At 41.6% G+C, this 11,015-nt stretch overlaps 3 protein-coding genes across 3 annotated transcripts in view; 2 read left to right on the top strand and 1 right to left on the bottom strand.

Annotated features, from left to right (window-relative positions):
- LOC107758389 (retinol dehydrogenase 8-like) overlaps positions 1 to 1,457 on the bottom strand; it is a 9,794-nt gene extending 8,337 nt beyond the window's left edge. Inside the window, exon 1 of the mRNA XM_016576110.1 lies at positions 1,352 to 1,457. Within this exon, the coding sequence (XP_016431596.1) occupies positions 1,352 to 1,457 (106 nt within the window). The remainder of the gene's footprint in view (positions 1 to 1,351) is intronic.
- Positions 1,458 to 3,539: 2,082 nt separating this feature from the next.
- On the top strand, positions 3,540 to 7,137 carry LOC107758385 (multivesicular body subunit 12A-like). Its single transcript, XM_016576103.1, has 10 exons — positions 3,540 to 3,721; positions 3,966 to 4,061; positions 4,173 to 4,256; positions 4,469 to 4,568; positions 4,668 to 4,797; positions 5,504 to 5,644; positions 6,019 to 6,134; positions 6,294 to 6,352; positions 6,590 to 6,649; positions 6,837 to 7,137. Exons 2-10 carry the CDS (start codon positions 3,966 to 3,968, stop codon positions 6,900 to 6,902), a joined length of 852 nt encoding a protein of 283 aa, XP_016431589.1. The 5' UTR covers positions 3,540 to 3,721; the 3' UTR covers positions 6,903 to 7,137.
- A 638-nt stretch (positions 7,138 to 7,775) lies between these two features.
- LOC107758371 (A-kinase anchor protein 8-like) overlaps positions 7,776 to 11,015 on the top strand; it is a 6,924-nt gene continuing 3,684 nt past the window's right edge. Inside the window, exons 1-3 of the mRNA XM_016576088.1 lie at positions 7,776 to 7,874; positions 9,275 to 9,319; positions 9,400 to 9,629. Of these exons, the coding sequence (XP_016431574.1) occupies positions 7,853 to 7,874; positions 9,275 to 9,319; positions 9,400 to 9,629 (297 nt within the window). The 5' untranslated portion in view covers positions 7,776 to 7,852. The remainder of the gene's footprint in view (positions 7,875 to 9,274; positions 9,320 to 9,399; positions 9,630 to 11,015) is intronic.

Here is an 11,015-nt window from a genome sequence, read left to right as displayed (position 1 = left end):
GGGTGGGGCGGGAACAGCACTGAATGACAATATTTGTATTTGACATTTGGAAGAAATGTTATCAGACCTTTATAGAATAAAACATAGCATACCTAATAAATCCAGAGAAATTTATTTTTTCCACAGCTGTTTGAGGGATTGATGGAGTCTTTAATCAATCAGATCTGATTTCCATTGGCTGCAGTGAGTTTCTGTCATCATTACTCACACAAACATCACATTAATAACCGAAACAAACCCAACAGCCAGTGAGCAGCTGACAGACGGAAACAATCCTCTCAGTCTAAACCTCTGGCAACGAGTCAATGATTAATGAGTTCATTAGTCTTACCATGCTAATCATAGCAGAGTAATCTGAGATCTCAATCTGGCTCCTTTTAATTGTTGTTTATGCAACAATTTACAAGCTGAGCTGCTTTTCATAATGAATGAACTTTACACAGTTATTAAACTGAATTAACACTGTGCACTGGGCTTAATAATGACTCTTTACAGCTAAATCTGGATTTATCTCATATTTGATGAAGTTTGCACCGTTTATACTGTTAATGTTCCATGTTTAATATTGTGAAGCTGCTTTGAAACAACACAGGAGATTTGACATGTTTAATGCCAAATAATAGCAGGTCTGACAAAATCCTTAATGAATGCCCATCATCTGAATCATGTTCCTCTGAATCTCATAAGATCTAAACAAAGTGATTCTTCTGAACAGTGGGACTGATCCAGTCATTTCTAGTTTGATTCATTAGTTCTTCCTTTCCCAGATAGCACAGGTACGTCTGCAAGAGGTCTGTTAAACATCTCTTCATCTGGAAAGCATCTGCTGAGTACAAACATCTAGGCGTCTGTAAGATGTCAGTTTCACATGCATTCTAAATCATAAAGACATCTTCTAAACGTCTATTTGGCATCTGATAGGAAACATCCTCCTGTAGACGTACTGCAGATGAGCAAACACTCTAAAGATACGTCTAGCAGATGTAATGCAGACGTCTAATAGATGTACATGCGCTGTCAGGGTTATAATTGTTTGGCAAACTGAAGTAACAATAACTATACTGTGGTATTTCATTATTATGTATTAATCTGGATTATATGTGTCACCCCTTACAAAAATTAACCATGGTTTTATTATAGTAAAAGTGTACTATGGACCAAAAACCAAAAAAAACATGGTTACTAGAGTTAAACCATGGTAACCACAAATTAATCATAGTTTAACCATGGTATGCATGTTTTTTGACGTTTTGATTACCATTCGAATAACCACAGTTTCACTAGAAATACTATGGTTATTGTAGCAAACCCATGGTTAATTTTCGTGAGGGACTGATATGAATCATCTTACCGTAGTAGCGCTTCATCTCGTCTCTCGCGAGCATCACGGCGATCGCGAGCCCGATACCGGACGAGCAGCCGGTGACCAGCACCGCTTTCTGTCCCTCCGTTGCCATGGGTTCAGCGGAGTAACGGAGCGTCTCTTCAGCGCTCTCTCAGCGGATCAGCGCCCGGATTACTGATCGATCAGAGAGCACAGGAACGTCTGCAAGAGGTCTGTTAAAGATCTGCTGACTACAAACATCTCACAGACGTCTGTAAGATGTCAGTTTTGCATGCATTCTAAATCATAAGCATCTTAAAGACATCTTCTAAACGTCTATTTGGCATCTGATAGGAAACATCCTCCTGTAGACGTACTGCAGATGAGCAAACACTCTAAAGATGTAATGCAGACGTCAAAGTCTATCAGGGTTATAATGAAGTTTTATTATGATTATCAAAATCCAACCAATCGCCGTTTAGACGAGACGAAGCTTTAAAACAGTAAGGCAAACATTTCACTAGCATATATTATAATGTATTATAAACATAATTATAATGTTTTGTGAATGGAAGAGCACGAATGGGCGCAAGAAACACACGGTTCTCCCTCGCGCAAAAGCCACATCAGCTTTAATGCAGTAGCCTATGTGTTATATTTCACAAAACCTGACTTGCATGAAGTTAAAACATATTTGTGATATCATCACATTAGGTGTATAGGTGGATAAAAAACGCTGGTAATATGCTGGTTACTGAGACTGGACTGTTTATGGCACGATGCCGTATAATTATGTACATAATGATTTAATCTAAAATATTTTTAAATGGTTCTTTCACTTCTGAAGTAGACACACAATAACAAGCAGGTAAGGGAATCTATCTGTCTGGGGGATTATTTTAGTGAATGATGTTTCAAACTGGAGGATCCAGACTTCTCACTGCAGTAAACACTAATACTGACATACCTTTAGATACTAAACACAGAATGACATCAATATAGACGCAACACAAGAGCAGTTTAACCTCCGATGACGACTGCAAGGATCTGGACGCAGCTCACACGCATCAGTCTCTGTCACTGACGAGTCATAAAGCTGATTATTCCTCTGATGACATGTGACGTGTGTCTGCTGTAACCCCCGCGAGATCAGTGTCGTCACGCCGTTAAACCCTCAGCAGCACGCGCTTGTTCTTTCAGCCAGTCGTGATGCTTTAAATGGTTCCTTCATTAGTCTGCATCGGTCTTAATATAATAAATCAGCAGAAGTCTGTGAAACTAGGTTCCCTTTTACATTCACACTCTTAAAAATAAAGTTCCCATATGGTGTTTTCACAGTGATGCCGTAGAAGAGCCATTTCTGATTCCATGAAGAACCTTTCAGTGATCAGTTCTTAAAAGAATCATTAAATCTTACCGTGAAGAAGATTTTAATAATCTAAAGGATCTGTTTCCACTGTAAAAAAAAAAACCCTGTTGTGCAGTGGAATGGTTCCATGGCTGTAAGAGGTTCTTCATGGGATGATGCCAAAAACAAAACTTAATTCAACTAGCTTAGGCTAAGCAGTGATAGATGCCAGCTCAGCTCACACACACACACACACACACACACTCCAGAAGCCTAATGTTTAGACTAATAATCACAAACACATCTTTTTAGGCAAGTATATGGTTGTCATGTCATAAAATATTTTTAATAAGCCTACTACTGAATGTGTATTATGATTATATCAAATATTTTTTTTGCTTTGCAATTTTGTATATTTTCTTGTAATTGTAATTGCTTCTTGTGTTTGTAGATGCCAGTGATGAGTTCAGAGAAACCAGACCTGCTTTTTTAATTCACATTCATTTAGATTAGTTGTTATCAACATGTTTGTTGTCCACAACAATATTTGAAAGCCTCATGACTTTTTTTAAAAATGTGTTCATGACTTACTGGATAGCTATTAAAGAGAAGTATTAAAAAAAAATAAAATTCACAATAAAGATAAAATATATTAGAACTTGTCATAAATATAGATTGATAAAATGTGTTAAAATACCCATGGATTTATTGGATTTTATGAGTTTACATGACTTTTATAAGTCTAGAAATCACGCTATAATCTTAAAAGAAAAAAAGTGGCAAAATATCTTGATTTTGTACTTGTTTCAGCTTATTTTGACGCTTGATTTGTCTTCATCACTTTGAGTCATGCTGAGGTCCCCTGCTTCTGAACCGTAAGCCATAAAACCTCCCCCTCCCGCACTGAGCATGCGCGGTCCGCGCTGACGTCGCCGCAGTGCATCACGGGAGTCGCAGTCTTTCGCTGCTTCCTGTTTTCTGACTGCGGGAGTGAGTTCTGTTCAGCTTCGCTGTTTGGAATCGAGAAAAAACTTCATAACCAACAGCCTGTAAGTACTGAATTCCGCCTCACGTGTTCATTAAAGCGGTTTATAATCAGGTTAATGTGTAAAAGCTGATGTTAATGCTGCTTATAGCGTGTGTTTGAAACTAATGAATAACCAAGGGAATATCTATCCATCTAGATCCATCTGTCTAGTTGTTTTATATCTGCTCATGTTCCTGTGACCGTGAGCAGTGTGCTGAGGTGTGAAGATGTTCAGTGATGAATCCTCATGATCTGTCTGTCTGTAGATGTCTGTGTTCGAGTCGTCTGGCGCCTCCTGCAGGCCCATCACTGTAGTGGCCTGGGCGTCTAACAGCAGCGCCTGCCCTGGTCACTTCACCCTGGTAACCATGACAACCACCCACACCTGCGGTCACATGGTCAGATCAGCATCTTCCTCTGGAGTTCAGATTATGTCGTTAACCGTGTGTGTGTGTGTGTGTGTGTGTGTTTAGATCGGTCAGACTGAGGATGGAGCCTCCGCTAACTTCATCCGAGGATTTGCTATCAAGTCAGGATACTTCCTGTGTTACAGTAAGGTAAGACGCGAATTTAGGGTCGACTCACTCATGAGTGATTGTTCTGTCATCAATTACTCACCCTCATATCGTTCCAAACCTGCATGCCTTTCTTTCTTCAGTGAAACACTGAAGATAAGAGTAACACACAAAAACACGCTGACGCTTTAATGTCTGTCTCACCACACGTGTGACGTCTCCGCATGCTCTTCATTCCCGCCTGTCTCTTGCAGGATCTGTCCGGTGGGATGGTTGTGGCGGATGTGCAGGTGATTACGGATAAAGAGCCGATTCCTCATGGTTACTGCTACGTCCCAGAATTCCTGGAGCACAGTAAGAAAGTTAATTGACAGATGTGGGCCTTACAGCCTCCACAGATCTGTTTGTCTGTCTCTCCTGAAGTGTAATCACTGTGTGTGTGTGTTTGTACAGAGGCATCTGTCGGGAAGAAGAAGCGCATCTGTGTGCGGATCGTTCCCATGGCCAGTGTTACGACGGCTGTGCTAGATCTCAAACTGACAGCCAAGAATAAGACCATGGTGCAGCAGTACACCTGCCTGGGGTGAGAGACGCCTGCTCTAGAATCACCCGCTCTGTTCAACGGTTCTCATATCAGACACTATACTGTTCCAACGGATCTGGATCTCAGCCTCCACAGATCTGTTTGTCTGTCTCTCCTGAAGTGTAATCACTGTGTGTGTGTGTTTGTACAGAGGCATCTGTCGGGAAGAAGAAGCGCATCTGTGTGCGGATCGTTCCCATGGCCAGTGTTACGACGGCTGGGCTAGATCTCAAACTGACAGCCAAGAATAAGACCATGGTGCAGCAGTACACCTGCCTGGGGTGAGAGACGCCTGCTCTAGAATCACCCGCTCTATTCAACGGTTCTCATATCAGACACTATACTGTTCCAGAATCAACGGATCTCCTATCTGGCGCTGTCTATGCTGATTCTGGAACCAGGCACTTGGGCTTTTGAATCAGATGCTCTATTGAGCGATTCTGGAATCAGACTTTTTGTATTCTGGTTCTGGAATCTGATACTCTGTACACTGGTTCTGAAATCAGACGCTCTGGACACTGGTTCTAGAATTAGACACTCTATTCAACAGTTCTCCAATCTGACGCTCTTTATACTGTTCTGGAATCAGACGCTCTGGACACTGGTTCTAGAATCAGACACGAATCAGACACTCTGGACACTGGTCCTGGGATCAGGCACTCTGGGCTGCTGTTCTCTGTGTTTATTGTGTGTGTTTGTGTTTCAGGGACATAAATGGCTTCGTGGTGTGGTGTTTAAAGGGCCAGTTCTCCACTCCAGCGCCTCAGGCCAAGCCTCGCCGTGTCAGTCTGGACATGCGCAGTCTCTCGCTGGAAGGAGCCGGACCCCCGCAGCCTCTCAGACCCAGGTACCCCCACACAGCCGTCAATGTGGAGAACATCAGCGTTATGGGATTCACAATGACGCGAGATTCTCACTCCAGTGTCTGGGTGATTTGACTGCTAAAGTAGACAGAAGCAAATCAGCTGTTTGACACTGGAGTATCTGCACAGGCAGAAACATCTATTCAGAGTAAAGTATTCGATTAGGGTCACATTTTCTTGATCTCCATCACTGGATTCACAGCTTTAAAACATCTTTAGTGGTTCAGAGTTGGTTTTAAAGTGCAGTCATGTAGCCTAATGCTGTAGGTCACAAAACTGGAAGCTGTATGGTGTTTAGGGTGGTTGCTAGGGCATTGCTATGTGGTTTCTAGGCTGTTCTGACTGTCTGTTTCTACAGCAATCCTCCTGATGTCCCACCGAATGTCAGCGGTCGGCGCAGTAAGCTTGATACGAACAACCTGGTGGAGGGTGTGAATGACAGCGGTAACCATAGCAACATCCACAGTATCACAGGTACAGCAACAGACAAACCAATCACATCATCCTGTAATATAACAGAGACACACGCACATCATCATATACATCATGCATTTATCAATCATATCACGTGTGATGTGAGTAAAATCGTGTGGATGTGTCATGTGACTCACTCTCGTTTATGTTTGTTCTTAGGAATGGATGGAGTTCCTTTCTCTCTTCACCCGAAGTTTGAGTCTCAGTCAGACACAAAGGTCAGAGGTCACTGCATCACTCATTAACATGTGGATATATGTAAGAAATCACATGCATCCATCTGGTCAGTATGGCTCGGTAAAGCCTGACAGGGCTTTTGTTGACTAGCTTGAGAGATCTTTAAAAAAAACGATGCATGTACAAAAGCCTTTGACCACAGGATGCTGTCATGAACCCATCACTATCAAGTGTTCAATCACAGTGACCAATAACACACCTGCTGTTGTGTGTGACAGGTGTCTGCGAGCGCACTGAGTGACATCCGTATCAAATCAGTGCAGGACATTGAGAACGAGGTGAGGTGATCTGCATCTGTTATAATTACGATTATAGGAAATCATTGTCATTATAATATGCAGACACATCAGATTTTTTCTTATTGCTCTGGAGGACTTTTATTTTGAATCTGCCTTTCTTTGAGGTGATTATTTGTTCATTGCCGTGTAGTTCAGCAGATTTTAATGACAGATTGTTTCTCTGCAGTATAAATACACGTTTGCGGTGGAGGAACATGCAGCGAAGAGACTCTGTCCGTCAGTGAGCGGCTGAAATCATTCCTCTCGGCTCTGGACGATGAAGTCACACAAATCTTTCTGGTTTTATAATCACGTATGTTTAAGTTAGACCCAAACACACAGTGCTGGTTTTGCAGGGCTGGTTCTGGTTGGTCTCATTCTCTCTCTTTTCTTCTCTGGGTTGGTTGAACGTGAAGGACATTCTGCATCCAAACACATTATGTACGCGTGTTTCTACGAAACACTAACAGGCGAGACAAAGTGCCTTATATGTGCATTATATGCCATTTTATAAGGCCAAAATATTTTATGTATCTGTTCTGGGGTTTTGAACTGCAGTTTAGTATTTAAAAAGTGTGGTTACACTAATATTCTTTATTTATCTTTAAAAAAAAATGTAAGTTTCAGTGATGTGGGGACCAAAAAATAATGTGTTTTTCTTGTATTCTCTGAATTGCTCTTTTGTCTGTTTAAATATTCTTAAAACTGTTGGATAATGTCATACTCTACGGAGCTCTGCGAGTTACTCTTTGAAAACTGTTGTACTTGCTTTGCTAAAATCTGTCTTTTGTGGAATTGTAATAAAAATGATCAGATCTTGATTGACTTTATTTGCAGACTTACACAAAGGAAGTTACATTTTAACCAGAGCCATTTTCTGTAAAATTTCACATGTAGCCCTAAAGCGTTTTATAGGAATGAATTTTGTTTTACTTTTCTATATCTACATGAATGCCTTATTTCAGGATCATAAACAAAACCACAGACTGACTGTTAGTAAGTGCTGTAAACTCGACAGTTTTATCCCAGACACTCTTTTGTTTTGGAATAGTTTACGGAAATAGCGTTCTTCCGGCCGTCGATCATTGGGTCGCTCAAACGTCAATCATTTGGCCACACCCCTGTGTGGGCGGAGTCAGAGCGGCCTGATAGCGGCCCGAGCGCCTCGCACACAATCACAGACACACGACGCACCGCTGCAGGATGGATCGAGGATATTCTTCAGGTCAGCGTTTTAACGTTTACTTATTTTATGTAAGAGTCTTGTTTGTATGCTGGGGTCGTGTTTTATTCCGTTTTTAAGGCCTGTACGGTAGCGCAGGTCGTATTTCGCTCTGTGTGTACGTGCATGAAATGGCGCAGGTCAAAATAAGGCGTCGAAACGCTGTTTAAAACATTAAAACAGAGTTGATCAGTAAGTTAGGCCGCTTTAGTAGACGTATTTTAATTTGGTTTTTAATCAACAGCATATCAAACTAATAATCTCTATTCTTGGTTGGTCTGAGTGAGTTAGGCGAGCTGCGAGTGCTGCGATCAGTCGCTTCTCGGAGTCTAACATCGCGTCGCTTCACATCACATCTTCATAAAATGGCACTTAATGTAGGAGTGCGTGAAATGGAGGCGTTGTGTTGTTGTAAAATGGCTGCCGCGTCGATTCTGCGGCTCTATTGTTAGATTAATCGCCTCGAGTGACTGACCTGTAATGTTACTGCTGATTGTTTTGATATCAGTGTTAAAGCACAGCCTTTATAATGAATTAACTGTACTGACATCTCACATACCACATGCTATTGTAGTTTTGTGGCTATTAGTTCATCCCTCTTTCAGTAAAACAAACTTAATTATTTTTGACATCATGTCTGTAGGCTCAGATATAGATTTCTGTCCAATCAAATGTCGTTTTGAGTGTGAAAGCCCCGCCCTCTAAGACCACCTGACTCTGAGCAGCCAGTAATAAGCCAGCCTGAAATACAGTTTGAAAGATCTGTTTAAAACCTTTAGATAAAAGGGTTTTTTAAAACATTTTTAAAGTTTTTTTTTTCTTGAGTGTTATATTTGATGTGTCAGGTTTTATGGAGGGAAAAAAAACAGCGCAGTTTTATTCAGAGACTCAGACTGAGCGAAAATATGACTTGGATGCTGATATTTCTATGATGAGATTCTGCTGATGCTTGTAATTTAACTTAATGAGATCTTTTTAACAATGCAGCAGATACTGATCTAAATATCAGTCGTCGCTCTATATCTCCAATAATCTAACTAGAAATAGAAGACTCTATTTGAGACTCTAAAACATGATTGATGGAGAATCAAGTAAAGCTGAGCTGCTTCAGTCCAGTGTTCGTTCATCTGGAAATATTACTGCAGTTATTCTGACCTTTACTTGATCAAAATCAGTCCAGATTTGACACGAGAAGCAGCAGCTGAAGCTGGACGTTTGTACAATTACACTAAAAGAGCTTTGACTGGATAAAAACATCTATCAATCAGAGACAGAAGACTTGCAGTAGATGGCGTGTGAATCAGGTTTTGGTCATTTAGAGACCTTAGATACTCCTGGATCAAATATGACGTCCAGAACGCAGCTGTAATGTCTCTCTCTGACGTGTTCTCGACTGGTTTCAGGGTTCTCTGGCTGGGGAGGATCGGGTGGAGGAGGATCGTCCAGAGGTGAGTCTGTGGCCGTGTTCAGCTCCGTCATCGTTCACATGTTGGTCCAGCAGATAATCAGCTGCTCTGTTACGGCTCAGGCTCGGGCGGTTACGACCTGTACGGATATAAGGACTCCATGTCCAGCAGCGGCGGGTTCGGAGGCGGCGGGTACGGATCCAGCGATCGGATGAAGAGAGGACTCTCTGGGGGATCTCTGCTGTCCTCCAGCGGCTCCAACGCAGACGATGTCATCGCCAAGATCAACCAGCGGCTGGACATGCTGACGCAGCTGGAGGGAGGCATGAAGAGCGGCGCTCGCGGAGACAGGTGACGCAGCACGCACACCTGAAACCAGCTCAAACACTGCTCATCTGCTTCTGCAGGTCCTGTCTCTGTAACCAGACGGGAATGTATTAAAACACCAGGTGTTGTGCATAAGAGAGGAATTAATCGCTGTTTATATTTATGGCGTTAAATGCATGTCATGCCTCTTTTCGCACTCATTTCTTTGGGAGGAAGCAGAAAATATGGCAAAAGGAAATATTATTTATCTTTTTTTTTTTTGGACTGCATACATCATATACACATCCAGCCTTTTAAAAAAAGTCCAGATCAACATGAGTCGTCTGATATTTTATCACATCTAGCACTAGTTTGTTTGCTAATTGAGGGTAAAAACATTATAACTGGAAGATTCGTCAGCTCGTCTTAAAGTTTATGTCGGTCTGCTGATGTTATCTCTCTCTCCTCATTCGCAGCAGTAACTGCTTTAAGTTTATGGTTTTACTATCTCCGAGATCTCCTTAGTTTGTCCCTGCAGCACAAGTACACTTAAGATGTCGTCTTACAGACGGGTAGACGCCGTTATGCATTTTTTGGTGTATGCAAACAAGGCTGTGATGGATAGACAGTCAGTCTGTTGTGTGGGGGTTGTACTGTCACATTGTGTCACCTGAAATTGTTTTGAAAAGACATTTTTGAATGTTGCATCAGACTACTGTTCAAATGTTTCAAAATAAATTAATAGATTTATTAATCAAGGGCGGGTTAAATTGATCAGAAGTGACAGTAAAGACATTTATAATGTAACCAAAGTTCTTTTGAACAAAGAATCCTAGAAAATAAATTGCATCACAGTTAGCAGCAAATCAGCATATTAGACTGATTTCTGAAGATCATGTGACACTGAAGACTGGAGTAATGATGCTGAAAATACAGCTGCGCATCACAGAATTACATTACAGCTTAACACATATTCACACAGAAAACAGCTGTTTTACATTCTAATAATATTTAACTGTTTTTACAGTATCTTTGATCAAATAATACAGTCTCGGTCACGTACGTGTTTCACTCACAGCCTTGTTTCCATTTGGTAAATATGGTTTCTACCTGGACTAAGTTGCAGTTATTTGCTTTTGAGGGTTATGCTCCGTTCTTGTAGCTGGAACAACTAAATCAGTGGTGTTTGTGTTAGTACGTAGATTCAGTGAATGCTTCCTGACCATTTGAACACACACAAACACGCTCACACACTCCGTTTGGTCCTGATCCTCAGACGGCGGCCCCATCAGATCTGACTCTACGCTCACAGATAATGCTAACGCTGCCCTCACAGACCCCAGAAGGGCCCCGTATCTCACAGTTTCCACCTCAGTCCTGTGAAATATGTGCAGTGTTGTTGCCTTATATGTCCATCTGTGCAACTGTCATT

Source organism: Sinocyclocheilus rhinocerous, unplaced genomic scaffold (genome assembly GCF_001515625.1).
Source record: "Sinocyclocheilus rhinocerous isolate Xijiao unplaced genomic scaffold, SAMN03320098_v1.1 scaffold2309, whole genome shotgun sequence".
Classification (NCBI taxonomy): Eukaryota; Metazoa; Chordata; class Actinopteri; order Cypriniformes; family Cyprinidae; genus Sinocyclocheilus; species Sinocyclocheilus rhinocerous.
This window is presented reverse-complemented; position numbering and strand designations above follow the sequence as displayed.